A 15,564-nucleotide genomic window follows, 5' to 3' on the forward strand; every position below is an offset into this window, starting at 1 on the left:
ATAGAAAGTTCAAAAGAACAGCATTTATTTGAAATAGAAATCTTTTGTAACCTTAAAAACGTCTTTACTGTCACTTTTGTTCAAATTAATGCATCCTTGGCCACAAACTAACCCCATATTTACGTATTTATTTATTTTTAGAGGTCTGTATCATTGTGTCTCATTTGTTCAGTCAGATTCTCTCTTTTCTCTTCCTGTTTTTTAATCAGCACTTCCTGTCCTGTCTGTATCAGATGCATCTTCTTAAGGCAAAGGCACACATATAACAGCCTAAATTGACTTTTATTGTTTAGTTTTTCCTGTATTGCATATACTTATTTTTTTTTGCACACATGCGTGACCTTAAGCTGTCTGTTTTGTTAATTTCACACAGCTGTACTCATGTGTGAAAATATGTGTTTTTGTGTTGTGAGTATTTGCACAGTCCAGTGCTCTGTGTGAAGCGAGCGTGTGGAAGCGTGTGCTTGTGTATAGATGTGGTTTTGTGCACATAAAGACAGCATGTCAGATGATTCTACACGTCAAAAGTGCATCTGTGGCCTGCTGCACAGGAAGAGAAGGAGGTGCGACAGGAAGGATAGAAAGAGAGGGAAAGAAAAAGACAGACGTGCGTGACAGAGACACTCAAACAGAGAAAGCGCCGAATGGAGGATGACGATGAGTTCTGAGAGAAGTAGAGTAGTGAGAGCGAAGGTTAACAGATGCTAGTGAGACTTCCTGTGCTCAGAAACACACATGATGCTCCTGTGTTTGTGTGTTTGGAGACTCCAAATCTGAAGACCAACGAGATCAGCGTGACTCCGTTAACAGTGAGTATCGTTTTCATCATCAAGGGTTTAGCTATAGTTTTATATTATATATATTATAAGGTGTTTGTCTTTAAACATTAACCGTATGGGGTTCATTGCTGAAGAAAGTCTATTTTTTGAAAAAAATATTCATATATATAAAAATTTTACCATGGTAAACATTGTTACATTTACTAATAATATTACTGCTGTAAAATCATAATATAATTTGTGCATTGTTTTTGAAGACGTTTTTTTAGGTGCTGCGTCTGCTGCATATATCTCGGTGTTCTGTTATGTGGTGTTCTGAGTGGTTACTATGGTATTTAGGATGATTGCTAGTGTACTCTGAGTGGTTACTAGGATAGAGGACGGTTACTAGGGTATTCTGAGTGGTTACTAGGATAGAGGACGGTTGCTAGGGTATACTGAGTGGTTACTAAGATAGATGACGGTTGCTAGTGTTTTCTGATTGGATACTAAGATAAAGGACGGTTGCTAGGGTATACTGAGTGGTTACTAGGATAGAGGACGGTTGCTAGCGTATACTGAGTGGCTACTAAGATAGAGGACGGTTGCTAGGGTATTCTGAGTGGTTACTATGGTATTTAGGATGGTTGCTAGGGTATACTGAGTGGTTACTATGGTATTTAGGATGGTTGCTAGGGTATACTGAGTGGTTACTATGGTATTTAGGATGGTTGCTATTGTATTCTGAGTGGTAACTAGGATAAAGGATGGTTTCTAGGGTATACTGAATGGTTACTATGGTATTTATGATGGTTTCTAGTGTATTCTGAGTGGTTACTAGGATAGAGGACGGTTGCTAGGGTATTCTGAGTGGTTACTAGGATAGAGGACGTTGCTAGTGTATTCTAAATGGTTACTAAGATAAAGAATGGTTGCTAGTGTATTCTGAGTGGTTACTAAGTTAAAGAATGGTTGCTAGTGTATTCTGAGTGGTTACTAAGTTAAAGAATGGTTGCTAGTGTATTCTGAGTGGTTACTAAGTTAAAGAATGGTTGCTAGTGTATTCTGAGTGGTTACTAAGATAAAGAATGGTTGCTAGTGTATTCTGAGTGGTTACTAAGTTAAAGAATGGTTGCTAATGTATTCTGAGTGGTTACTAAGTTAAAGAATGGTTGCTAGTGTATTCTGAGTGGTTACTAAGTTAAAGAATGGTTGCTAGTGTATTCTGAGTGGTTACTAAGTTAAAGAATGGTTGCTAATGTATTCTGAGTGGTTACTAAGTTAAAGAATGGTTGCTAATGTATTCTGAGTGGTTACTAAGTTAAAGAATGGTTGCTAGTGTATTCTGACGGTATCCTGGTTCTCTATATTTAAAAGTAACGGATTCTTTGGAATTGTCTATTATTCTCATGGAAGCTATTTGTAAGGCTGCAGTAAATCAGTTTAGATCCTCTTGTATAGAGACATACTGTATCATATCTACTCTAACCCAACCATGGGAAATATTTTTATATTTGTTATTAAAATAGCACGAAGGAAGTGACATACTGTAGTTAGATGAGGTTTTAAGTGTAACATGATATTGACTGCTGTTTTTTTTTTTGCGGGTCTGTTACTTTCTGAACTTGCAGTATGTGAAAATGTACATCTTACATTGATTATGATCGTTAAAAATTTTGAGGACAGTTTGATTTAAAAAAAAAAAAAAAAAAAAAAAATATATATATATATATATATATATATATATATATATATATATATATATATATATATATATATATATATACATACTCTTTTTTTATTCAGGAGGGATGCATGAAATTGATCAAAAGTGCCTTTACCGTAAAGCCGTCTTTGGAACTTTTTATTCATCAAAGAATCCTGAAAAACTGTATCACAGTTTCCACAAACACAAGAAGCACTGTTTTCAACATTTATAATATTCAGAAATGTTTCTTGAGCAGCAAATCAGCATTTGAAATCAGAATGATTTGTGAAGGATCATGTGACACTGAGTAAAGATGCTTAAAATTCAGCTTTTGAACGTACATTTTAAAATACATTCACATAGATTATATTAAATTGAAATAATATTTTACAATATTACTGTTTTCATTGTATTTTTGATCGAATAAATGCAACCTTGGTGAGACCTTAAAAAACGAAATATATATTTTTAAGTAATTTATTAATAATTTATAATAATAATCTTTATATACACACACAAAAAAAACTTTTCCATGAATTAATTTATTCAATGACTATAGCCTCCTTTTCAAATTAGCTGACAGCTATATTTGATTATTACATTCTTATGAATATGAATGCATATATACTGCTAGCTCTTCTTAGTCTATAGGCTACTCTGGCTCAAGCATAAGGTTTTCACTGGCTTCTGCGTTAACCTCAGCATTAACTTCATGCAGAATCAAACACTTAAACGTTCTACTCTTTCTTTCTGTCATATGGGACCCAAGAGAAGGTCAATGCTGCAGTTTCTACCCCCCCTGATGACTTTTTTTATTTTATATATATATAGATATTTATATAATATCTCTTTATTGTTATGCAGGTTGTTTTGTCAATAGAAATAAGGGTTATTGTGTCTTGTTTGCCACAGGCTTGTAAACTGTACCTCACATCTGTTTGGGACGGCTGTCATGCTGTAACGATGGTAACACAGTGTTTATTGATGCATGTGGGTAATGAGGTTCAGACTTGGTTTCCAGAGAACTGACATGTGCTCCTCTGGCCCTTTCTCTACATATCTTAAATCACTCTGTGATAAGTGTTAGAAAGCATGTCCACATTTCATAAAGTGCAAAATATACATCTAGAAAAAAAAAAGTAACAATGTCTGTGCGTTATGATGGTGAACGTATCTGTTTGATCGATATATGCTGCTGATGCTAGCGTTGTCTGTCTGTTACAGGCATATGGATCCTACTGAATGGCACTGAGGGTCTGACACACACACATACACACACACACACAGCTGGACACGGTTTCTTAGTGCTCTGGGATGGATAGACATTCCCATATCCCATGGCAGGAGGAGTACTGCTACCTGGATCTGAAGTCCAATACTCAAAAACAAGAGACTAGCAAAAAGATGGAAGGTACAGGTACAAAGCCCAAACACATCACATTTAATTTATATTTTAATTTATATTTTTTATATAGTGAAGCAGTATAGATTTATTATTATTATTTTAGCAATAATTCATTATTATTGTAATAATACACACATTTTTGTTTATTATGATGTATATTTATTTATTATTATTATCAGCCGTATCAGTCATTAATATTAAATATTAAAGTATATATGCAACCGATACTTGTGACAGTGCATACAAATTACAAATAAACTTAAATGTTTAATGTTTAAAATTTGTATATGTTTATTTTTATAAATATATCTGGTGTTTAATATATTTACATGACAAAGAAATATTGATTTGTAATACTAATAATTTTTGGTTATCAGCTATTAATATTAAATGTTAAACTATGCATGCAACCTCAGCAAATCTATGTGTCTGTGCATAAAAATGCCATTAAAGCATGTACTTTAGTTTTTAGTGTTTTAATTTTTTATGTATATTTGTATTTAAAATTATTGAATTTTTAAATATAAATCGTATTATATATTTATAATACTGTCCTTTTTTTCTCGGTTATCATCTATTAATATCACTGTAAATATGAAAATGCATAAATATAAAAGTATCTGTGTATCCCTTATTTTAAAACCGTATGCATTTCTTACAATAAATGATATGTTTGTGTATGTGTTTGTTCCTCAGATCCCGGGTGGTTATGCAGACACCAGACATTGTTGCAACGGTTCTTATCCTCCTCCATTTTGGTAAATGTGGTCTGTCACATGAGAAAGGCAGACTTGCTTAGTGCACAGGAGGCGGGGCTTATCCAGGAAACGGGGTCTTTGAAGGATAAAGTGCAATTATTGGTTGAGTGTCTGTCTGTCACTGATCCACATGGCGCCTCCCTTCAGGCTTATCTTCAAGGTTCACACCTGACTGAGTTCAACCTTATCACTGTACATGGTAAGTGTATGTGATTAATTTATTATTATTTTCTGCTTCTTTTTTTTTATTCCAGAGTTGGTTACTTCTCTCTTTCCCTCCGCAGACTCTGTGGTTCGACCTTATAAAGATGCTCTCCTTCAGCGACTAAAAGAACATGAAAATTCATCATTGCAAATTGCTGATAACTCCAATTCCACTTTACTCCTCATAGAGTGCGTATCTGACCTTCAGCAGCGAGAACACGACCTAGTACAGGTGTCAGTCAACAGAGGGGCGGGGCCTCTTCATGGTCGAGCGCTGGGATTGGATCAGCTGATCACTCCTTTGACAAGAGTTAGCACCACCCCTCGCGTGACCCTGACGATTGGTGTGGCCGGCAGCGGGAAGAGCCAAATTGTCCGTCGTTTTATCCAGCTATGGAGCGCCAGTCAGATCTATCCAGAGCTGAGTCTCGCAATCCCCATTGCATGCTGGGAATTGAGCAGTTTCGATCGGCTATCGGTCGAGCGCTTGCTGCGATTGTATGTTCCGTATGATAATGTGGACGTAATTATATTTAACGAATCCTGCAAAGTGTTGCTCATTTTGGACGGATTGGAAGAATTTCGCCAGTCGCTGGATTTCGCAGATGCCCCGCCCACTAGCGACCCTCGTCGCGAAATTCCTGTGTCGGACCTTATTGCAAACATTGTACGAGGTAACCTATTGCCAGGGGCGACACTCTGGCTTTTGTCAAAGCCTGGCACTGGGGCAAAAGTTCCGGCGGGATTGCTCGATCGCGTGACGGAAGCTCCGCCTCTTTCCAGAACGCACATAAAGAATTATATTAATCACTGTATTACAAACAAACTAGATGTGTATTCTTTATCGCAAGAGAGCTCACCGTCTCAAACAAACACAACCGAGGACATCTCATCCAAAGTATGGACTTACCTGAATTCCCAGAAACCATTGCTCATTTTGTCTTCTGTGCCGGCGGTTTGCCACATTATCATATCTACGCTGTTGCGCCTTCTAAAGTTAGAGTCAGATGCCACACCCCTTCCTAGAATATTAACAGAAGTCTACGCCCACTACTGTTGGCCACACCTCTCAGGATCAGAAGCACCCAGTGGCGGCATCAGAAAGCCACTTGGCACTCTGGGTCGTCTTGCTTTTTATAGCCTCTTGCGTCGACGGTATACATTCAGCGAGGCTGAATTACGAACTTACGGCGTCGATGTACCACTTCAAGGCGGGACTCTCGGATGTCGCATACTCCAACGCAGGCAAAGCTGGTTGTCCGATAGCATTGCATGGCAGTTCACGCACACATCCGTGCAGGAGTTCATGGGGGCGCTCTTTTACTACGTTTCGTTGAGGCGCGGGATGTTCGATCTGTTCTCTGAAAGTGCTGTTTCCTGGCCCCGCATTGGATTCCACAGTCACTACCGTGCTGCGCTGCAGAAAACCAACCAATCGGACACCGCGCCTCAAGGCAACCTCGACCTCTTCATGCGCTTCCTGTCAGGGCTGATGTCTCCGGCAGCTAGCACTTTGCTAGGAAGTTCGTTGGGCGTTGGGCACGAGGAGCAGGTGACACAGCGCACAACAGCGACAACTTTGCTTCAGAACACAGTGACCGGGACAGCAGGCGACGCCGTTAGCATGCGCAGCGTCACGATGGTAACGTGTCTAGCGGAGCTGCAGCAGGGGGAGTGGCTACGATCCGTAGAGGACGATCTCATTACCTGCAGTCTGCGGGGGAAGCTAAAGGGTGGAGTTTGTGCTGTGCTCGCCTACTTGTTGCAAGTATCAGACGCATGTACTGAAGAGACTCAACTGTCCAACTGCCTAGACTCCTCCTCCTTGAAGAGGCTCCTCCCACAGCTGCTCTACTGCAGTAAGCTGAGGTAAAACATGCATGATTATACTAAAAAAGACAAAACTCTATAGCATAAAGTTAGTATATACAGTTTGAGTGCTATATTTAAAGACTTCTAAAGCCATTCTACAGAATTTAAACTTTAATTTTTTTTTATTTTTTATTTTTTATTTAAATTATTTTGTTAATCTCTTGTGTATACTGTTAACTGTTACATATGTATGTGTGTTATGCAGAATGGAAAACAATGAATTTAAGGAAGGCACCATGGAGCTGTTGGGAAGTCTGCTGAGTGCGAAAGAGTGCCATATTCAGATGCTCAGGTACAGACACACATTAATGTTTCTTGAGCTGAAAATCTGCATATTAGAAAATACTGCTTTGATCATAAGAATAAATTACATTTTAAAATATATAACAGTTATTTAAAATTGTAATAATATTTCACAACATTTTAGTTTTTACTGTAATTTTGGTGAAATAAATGCAGCCTTGGTTAGCAGAAGAGACTTGCAGACACTACACTTTTGATTGGTAGTATGTTTTATTGCAGCCTTTAACTTGTTTCTTTCTCTTTCTTTCTCTTTTGTAGTCTGGCTGATAACTCCATAAGCAGTAAAGGCATTAAACCGCTCAGTCGGGCTCTACTCGTCAACCGAACTCTCACAACCCTGGAGTCAGTGACTTTTTTTATTAATACAATAACTGTTTTGTATTTTCACTTGCAGTTACAAGGTCATTGAATAATATAATGCAAACTAATCTGATGTGTTTTTCTGTGCCTTTAATCCTTATAATCCGAATCGACAAGAGAAATTAAGGATGTTAAATAAAATTTATCTCTTTCATCTTAGTCTTCGTGGCAACAACATTGGCGCCAAGGGAGCAAAGACATTGTGCGAGGCCCTTAAAATGAACCAGGTCCTTGTGTCAGTCAAGTAGGTTTTGATAAACCATTTAAGAATTGTTACACTTAACAATTTTTTTATATTATAATATTTATAATGCATAACATTTTATTTATAAAATTAAAAATATATATTTTTTTCTAACTAATACTTTTTCTAATGTAAGACTATTTATAATAATAATAAAGTGAATGCATGATAATAAATATAACATAATAAAATTGTTACATCTGAAATTTAAAAATATATATATTTTAATTTATAAAATGTATGTATTCATTTTATTTACTTATAAAATAAAATGTTTTTTATATATTTCAAATTGAATACATAAATGTTTAAGCAATACATGCTTGTGCACATATAAATGAGCATATATGTGTTTATTTATGTAGTCTGCAGAATAACCACATAGAGGATGAAGGAGCACGTGCGCTGGCAGAGGTGCTTCAATCAAACCGAAAACTCACCACACTGAAGTGAGTCTGTGTTTTACTGTGTGTGTGTGTGTGTGTGTGTGTGTGTGTGCGTGCTTCAACAAAACATCATAAACACTAATCTCCATGCATTGCAGCATTCAGAAAAATGGCATTGGGCCAGAAGGAGTGAAAAAAATCGGAGAAGCCCTTAAAAAGAATCAAACTCTACAAGATCTCAAGTAAGTATCTAAAGTGTCAGCTCAAAATCGAATCACATTCAACAATACTGAAAATAATTCTGTCCGTGTGAATGTTAATGCAGTGTCTCCAGCAATCATTTGGGTGATTTGGGAACAGTAGCTCTGGCTCAGGCTCTTATGGTCAACGACATACTCCGCAGGCTCAGGTAAAACATATTAAATCAGTGATTTAATTACAAATATCCAGTCGATGAAGGTGAACGAACGTCTGATCTGACTCCATCTTTTGTTCAGTCTTCAGAGTAACTCAGTGAGTGACAGAGGCATTAAAGCTCTCTCACACGCTCTTCAGTCAAACCACGGTCTCAGCTGTCTGAAGTATGTCAATGCCAAACACCACAGTATTAAACTATTCAAACGTATGTTCTGGCTAAGAAATATTGCTGACTTTGTGTGTCTATTTGATGGCAGTCTAAGGGAGAATTCGATAGGAGTCACTGGAGCCAAAGACATCGCCAAAGCCTTAAAAGTCAACACTTGTCTTAGAGAACTCGAGTAAGTACACACAACATACATGCTTAATTGGTCAAAATCAGCACATACCGTTGTCATTTACTGTTTTTGTATAAAGCTAATTAAAACTTAAAATAATGTACGTACATGTATTTTTTCACATATATATATTATAAATATTATAAATATTTTACTATTATAAATATTGTAAATTATTCTAAATATTTATTTTATATATATATATATATATGTATATATATATATAATGAAGCTAATTATATTTATTATATATATATATAAACATGATATATATATATTTATTTATATATATATATATATATATATATATATATATATATATATATATATATATATATATATATATATATATATATATATATATCATGTTTATATATATTTATTTATTTATTATTAAATAATTTTTAGAATATATTATTATTATTATTATTATTATTATTACTACCTCACAAATGTATATTCATTATATAATAATTTTTAGTTTTGAAGCGATATAATCAGATTTATTATATTTTTGAGAGTTTAGTAAAACAGAAGTTTATGTGCTGTTCATCTATCAAATTAAAATATGATATATACAAAACTAAAGCATTTTGATTCACAAAGTCATGTAAAAATGTATGTAGCACTCTGTGCGTCACAATGTATTGAGCTTGTGTTATCCTCACAACCTGAATGTATTACAAATCATTTATTTGTGTGTGTGTGTGTGTGTGTGTTCAAGTCTGACCGCTAATCTTCTTCATGATGAGGGAGTGACGGCCATCGCTGAAGCCATGAGGGTCAACCGAGCCATCACCTCCTTACAGTGAGAGAACACACACATTCTCACATACACACTCATGGAACCTTCAGGAACATCAAACACTTTTAAATGAACCTACAAATACATTTAAGACAAAAGAGATGAACTAATGAGATGACTCTTGGTCAGGTAATGACATCACTGATGTCATCCAAGGTCATGCAGGTGTTGACTTTAGAAATCTGTTTGACATTTAAATGACTTATGTAGTCATAAATGCGCCTCTGTGTTTGTTTCAGTCTCCAGTGGAACTTCATAAAGACTGGAGCCGCTAAAGCTTTAGCACAGTCTCTCAAGAGCAACACCTGCATTCAGCTGCTGGAGTAAGAACATCTCCATCCTCATGCATCAAACTCCATCAGTGCTCTCCACAGATCACTGCCATGTTGTTGATTTCTCACTGACACCATACTGAAAAAAAACAAACTAAAGCTGTTCTTTAAAGCTGCTTTGAAGCACTTCTTGTTCTGGATCGTTCCTTCCACTCTTAAAAATAAAGGTCCAAAAGGGGTTTTAACAATGTAACAGCAAAAAGTCTAAAGAACTTTTTTTTACACAATAAAGAACCTTTTGTGGAATGGAAAGGTTCCATGGATGTTAAATGTTCTTTCTGGAAGCATAGATGCCAGTAAAGAACCTTTTCTTTTAAGAGTGTGTTTTATTGATATCCATTGTTACATGAAGAATTTTTTACATCCATGGAACCTTTCCATTCCACAAAAGGTTCTTTAAAGTATAAAAAAAAAGTCTTTACATTTTTAAAATACTCTTCACATTAAGATTTTTTTTTTCTTTTAGGAATTGTTCACTTAAATATTATTTGGGGAACCTAAAATGGTTATTATTGCTGTGAAAAAATTCAAACCTTTATTTTAAGGAATGTACAGGTTCTTCAGATCTGCCTTTTGGTTTATGGGTGCTTTAAAGCTCTACAACATAGAAGGTTTACTAAAGAACTAGAGAATGAAAAGCTCTTGGTGTAACATTTTGGCTCTCTACTGCACCCGAATGACAGGTTCTTATTGGAATGAACATTTAGTTTGAAAAAGTGCATGTCTCAGGTTCATTGTAGGATCGTGATATGTGTAGTGTTTCTCTGTCAGTCTGCAGGAGAACGCTCTCGGTGATAGCGGCGTCATTGCTCTGGCCTGTGCTCTGAGGTCAAACTCTTCTCTCAGTGTGCTCTAGTGAGTCTCACTCAGTTTTCTTCATTATCTCATGACTGTTTGCTAAAGTGTCTGACCTTGCACATGTGCGTTGTTAAGTCTTCAGGGTGTATCAGCGGGGAAATCCGGGGCCGTTGCACTGGCGGATGCTCTGGTGGTCAACGAAAGCCTTCATACACTAGAGTAAGTCTCTTCTGCTCACCCAGGCTGTAATTATATGGTCAAAAATCTTGAAATATTGTTACAATGTTAAATACCTGTTTTCTTTTGTAATATATTTTTAAATGTAATTTATTTCTGTGATGCACAGCTGAATTTTCAGCATCATTACTCCAGTCTGCAGTGTCACGTGATCTTCAGAAATCATTCTAATGATTTAAGAAACATTTCGGATCATAATCAATGTTGAAAACAGTCGAGCTGCTTCATATTGTTATGCAAACCATGATACATCTACAGTATTTTCCATGATTCTTTGATGAATAAAATGTTAAAAAGAACAGCATTTATTTGAAATCGAAATCTTCTGTAAATCACTTTTGGTCAATTTAATGCATCTTCTCTAAATAAAATTATTAATCGCTTTCAAAAAACAAATTTCTTACTGACCCTAAACCTTTGAACGGAAACATAGTTTTTGCATACAACTAGAAAGAAAGATAAGAAAAAAAACCATACTTGACACAGTGTATGATAAACTCTCTTTGAAAACTCAATATTGATCATTTTTGTTTAGTCTGCGTGGAAACTCCATTGGGATGGAAGGAGCGAAGGCGTTTTCCAGCGCTCTGAAGAACAACAGGAGCTTGAGAAGTCTGAAGTATGTCTACAGACCACATTATTTTCACTAAACCTTTCTATAACCTATCAAAGCATATTTGAGAGATGTTTTTGAAGCTGTTTTCACCACAAAATGAGCTGGGATCCAGAATAGTAATCAGTTTTGAACATTTGCAAAATGTACAATGTAAAAAAAAAAAAAAAAAAAAGAAGGAATTTTCTGTTTGAATATATTGTAAAATGTAATTTATTTCTGTGAAGTGCAGCCTTATTTTCAGCATCATTCCTCCAGTCTTCAGTGTCACATGATCTTCAGAAATCATGATAATATGCTGATCTGCTGCTCAAGAAACATTTCTGATTATTATCAATGTTGAAAACAGCCGTGCAGTTAATATGTTTCTGGAAACTGAAACTAAGAGCATTTCTGTATTCAAAACAGAACATAAATGTTGAAACAGTGTGTGTTTGTAGTTTACAGGAGAATGCTCTGGGGATGGACGGAGCGATCTTCATCGCTACTGCGCTGAGAGGAAACCATCAGCTCACCTACATCAAGTCAGTGTGTGTGTGTGTGTGTGTGTGTGTGGGTCTATGTGTGAACCGCCGTCTGTCTGTGAGAGGTTCAATCACAGTGTGTCACGGTTGCTTGGCACATGTGGTGAATTTTTTTGCACTGACTGTGGGTGTGATTCTGAACATTGATTATATTAAATTTACAGTCACTGTCACTTTTCACCTCAGCATGATTAATCCTGTGTGAGATTCATCTGCGATGTGTGTCAAAGTGTGCTATGATTTCCTATTTCTGCTTCAGTCTGCAGGGTAACGGCATCGGGGAGTCAGGGGCAAAGGTCGTCTCAGACGCCATCAAAGCTGGTGCACCAGATTGTGTGGTGGATATCTAGCACACGCACAAACTCTCCACAACACCTTTATTTAGATCCTTATTCATGTAAATATTCCTAAAGTTGTGTAATAATAAACTATATTTTATAAAACAGAACTGACAAAGATGTTGTCTTTATAAAACACATCATACAACAATTTTGCTGAAAATTCATTCAGATGAATTCAAATAACTGTAAAGGCAATTAAACCGGCATCTACACTTAAAAACATGTGAGAAAGTATAATCATATATAAACTGGAAATTACATTTTGTTATCTACAGATATATCCATGTCATGAAAATAAAAACATTGTCACATTCAGTTCGATGCAGCTACTGTATTTACATATGAACTGAAGTCTATTAACCTTTCTTGAAAGCAAATGCATGATTATTTAAAGGAATAGTTCACCCAAAATTGAAACGTAGATTAAAATTTACTCATCCTCTGGCTATAAAGATGTAGATGAGTTTGTTTCTTCATCCGCTCAGATTTGGAGGAATGCAGGATTACACCACTTGATCAGCAATGGATCCTCTGCAGTGAATGGGTGCCGTCAGAATGAGAGTCCAAACAGCTGATAAAAACATCACAATAATCCACAAGTAATCCACACCACTCCAGTCCTCGTTCCTTTACTCTGGGCTTGAAGAACGAGGGCAGAGGAAGAGAAAGAGAGATGGAGGGAAAGAAATGAGAACTGGCAGCATATATACTGAGAAAAGAAAACGAAAGCACAGTCACTGTAGATAAAGTTAGACACGGTCCTGGAGAAAAAACATGAAGAAAGGAAGCCTAGGAATCCAAGACAGGCTTAATAATATGAGCACTCTAAAGAATATCACTGAAGAAATTAAGAAAATATGTTGATGTGTTAGCTGAGTGTTGAACTAATTCTAAAACTAATTTCACTGTAATTGAAATAAAGCTGAAATACAAAAACAAAAATGCCTGGGCAACCAACTGAGACACGTTTAAATTGAAGTTTTAAAATTACTAAAACCAAAATATATATATATTTTTTTATAAATGCAATAAAAATGCTTAATTAAAAAAAAAAATTCTAAATAAAAAACGCAAAAACAATTTCTAAAGCTTTATCTAAAATTAAAATGAACTGAAAATATACAAATATATATATAAAGCTGAATATTATATGCATAATAACAAAATGACATTGATTTGGTTGAATCGGTGTTTTTACCTCTTCACTGTCTTCACCCCTCATGCTCGAGCACCACCAGAGGAAACAATCAGATACAATCAGATCGTCTCAATTTCATTGTCATCTCTGCTTCCTGGAAGACAAAAGCAGGTGAAGACAGAAAACATGCTCTTGACAGCTTTCATGAGATTAATTTGTTGTTGTCGTTTGTTTTTTGGTATTTTAAGCTAGATGAATGAATGATATGGTTTAGGTATAGTACCTGATAGAAGATTGCAGCTCGAAGCGTTCCTGCTCGGCTCTGTGATAGTCATCTAGCTGACTATTTCTCCATGTACCTGGAACTGCTTCTGCAAGTCATCTTCAATTTTCTCGTATCCATCCATAAACACTGGACTACATTATCAAGCAGTATCAAGGAGCATCGAAATAGTTTATGCATTATTTAGATTTTTATTTTGCATTTTAAGCCTATTATAGTTAACTGAAAATAAAACAAAAGCCATGAAAAAAACTTTAACCTTAATTCAAATACAATAATATATTTAAATATATATATATTTACATTTTTTAAAGTACTTTAATTTTAATAAAAACTATATTAACATATTTAAAACCTATTTTAAATGATTAGAACACAACCGGAAAACATACAAATAGTATCTAATAAAATATTTGAACAAAAGCTGTAGTAGTATATCAGTGTTACTAGCTCACAGCAAGCTCTGTAGAGTTTGTAAGCGTTTCTGGTTTCTCTCCAGGTCCTGTTTCTTCTTCTCAATTTTGGCCTCTAGGCTAGCCTCATCGGATGATACGTTATTGAGCTGATCTTTTGTCATTTGGATGCCCTCCTGAACACAGACAAGCAAACATACATTCAGATGCTCTTCAAAGCCCAGAATAACATCACAGTCCTACAAAGACAGTCCTCCATCTCCTCCTGTTAATAATTCAAGCACACCGCTTGCTGAATGCACTAAAGTCATCCTTCTCCAGAACTGACCTGAAACAGAACGCAACTTTAAGTTCTTGTAGCCCTCCAGAGACTCTCATAACAAACCTTCAAGAACATTTCTGCTGCATTTAGGGCTGAATTTCCTCAGGATATTTCTCAGAGGCGGTTCTTTCAGTTTTAGGGGGCCTCGAGGTGAGTTATGTATAAAACAAAACAAGCATTAAAATCAGCATAAACATACACATCAAGATAATAAAATGGACATCATATTTATTATGTAATTCATTTCCTCAACAACTGTGATTTTTGTATTTAAGGAGAAGCATTTGCATGTTCTTGGGAAACCTTGATATGTTGTTCCCGTGGCTCAGTGGTAGAGCATTGTGTTAGCTGTGCAAAAGGTAGTGGGTTTGATTCCCAGAGAACACATGTTAGATGAAAAAAAATGTATGGCCTGAATGCAATATAAGTTGCTTTGGATAAAATAAATGCGTACATCTGGTTATTTAAAATTTATTTATTTGAGGGGATTTAAAAAATTGTGATTTCTAGACCTGGAAATGTCATGGAAATTAAGAAAATCCTATAAAATCAAGGCATTATTATAATGTGCCCAGTTATTCAGTATTAATAACAATGATGTCAACATTTATCTAATGGAATGTATGAATGTAACTTTTTTTATTCCAGATATTTATAGAATATTTATAAAATATTCAAACAACATCTAGAATGTACAATAAACTCATTTTATTTGTATTTTTTTTTTTTTTTTACGAGACCTATTAAAACTACAGCAAAAATTATCTTTGCATTACTGTTGTGGACTTTTGGGAAAATGTACACGATTTCACATATCATATGTCTATTTATGTTTATGTACGATACATTAAATTTCCCCATAATGATTAAAACGTGCATAATAAAATATCAATTCATTCCTGTTAGTTTCAGAGAGCTGCAGTCCGTTAGCTGTCAACAAGTGAATCAGATTTGTCAAGTAACGTTAAACGATGTCATCCAGAGGTAAGATTACACAAGTGGTAT

General features: G+C 35.5%; 1 protein-coding gene across 4 annotated transcripts; it reads left to right on the top strand.

The window, feature by feature from the left end:
* The first annotated feature begins 471 nt into the window (after nt 1-471).
* On the top strand, nt 472-12,510 carry LOC132124335 (NLR family CARD domain-containing protein 3-like). Of its 4 annotated transcripts, none has more exons than XM_059535331.1 (20): nt 472-809; nt 3,379-3,456; nt 3,691-3,883; nt 4,568-4,828; nt 4,914-6,702; nt 6,911-6,997; nt 7,267-7,350; nt 7,529-7,612; nt 7,978-8,061; nt 8,157-8,240; nt 8,324-8,407; nt 8,496-8,579; nt 8,673-8,756; nt 9,478-9,561; nt 9,798-9,881; nt 10,662-10,745; nt 10,824-10,907; nt 11,461-11,544; nt 11,979-12,062; nt 12,322-12,510. In XM_059535331.1, exons 3-20 carry the CDS (start codon nt 3,781-3,783, stop codon nt 12,410-12,412), a joined length of 3,423 nt encoding a protein of 1,140 aa, XP_059391314.1. In that variant the 5' UTR covers nt 472-809; nt 3,379-3,456; nt 3,691-3,780; the 3' UTR covers nt 12,413-12,510. The 4 variants fall into 4 exon arrangements, with proteins under 4 accessions (XP_059391314.1, XP_059391316.1, XP_059391315.1 ...); XM_059535333.1 differs by having other exon boundaries at nt 3,379-3,432; XM_059535332.1 differs by lacking the exon at nt 3,379-3,456.
* Nucleotides 12,511-15,564: the final 3,054 nt, after the last annotated feature.

This window comes from Carassius carassius, chromosome 42 (genome assembly GCF_963082965.1).
Source record: "Carassius carassius chromosome 42, fCarCar2.1, whole genome shotgun sequence".
Classification (NCBI taxonomy): domain Eukaryota; kingdom Metazoa; phylum Chordata; class Actinopteri; order Cypriniformes; family Cyprinidae; genus Carassius; species Carassius carassius.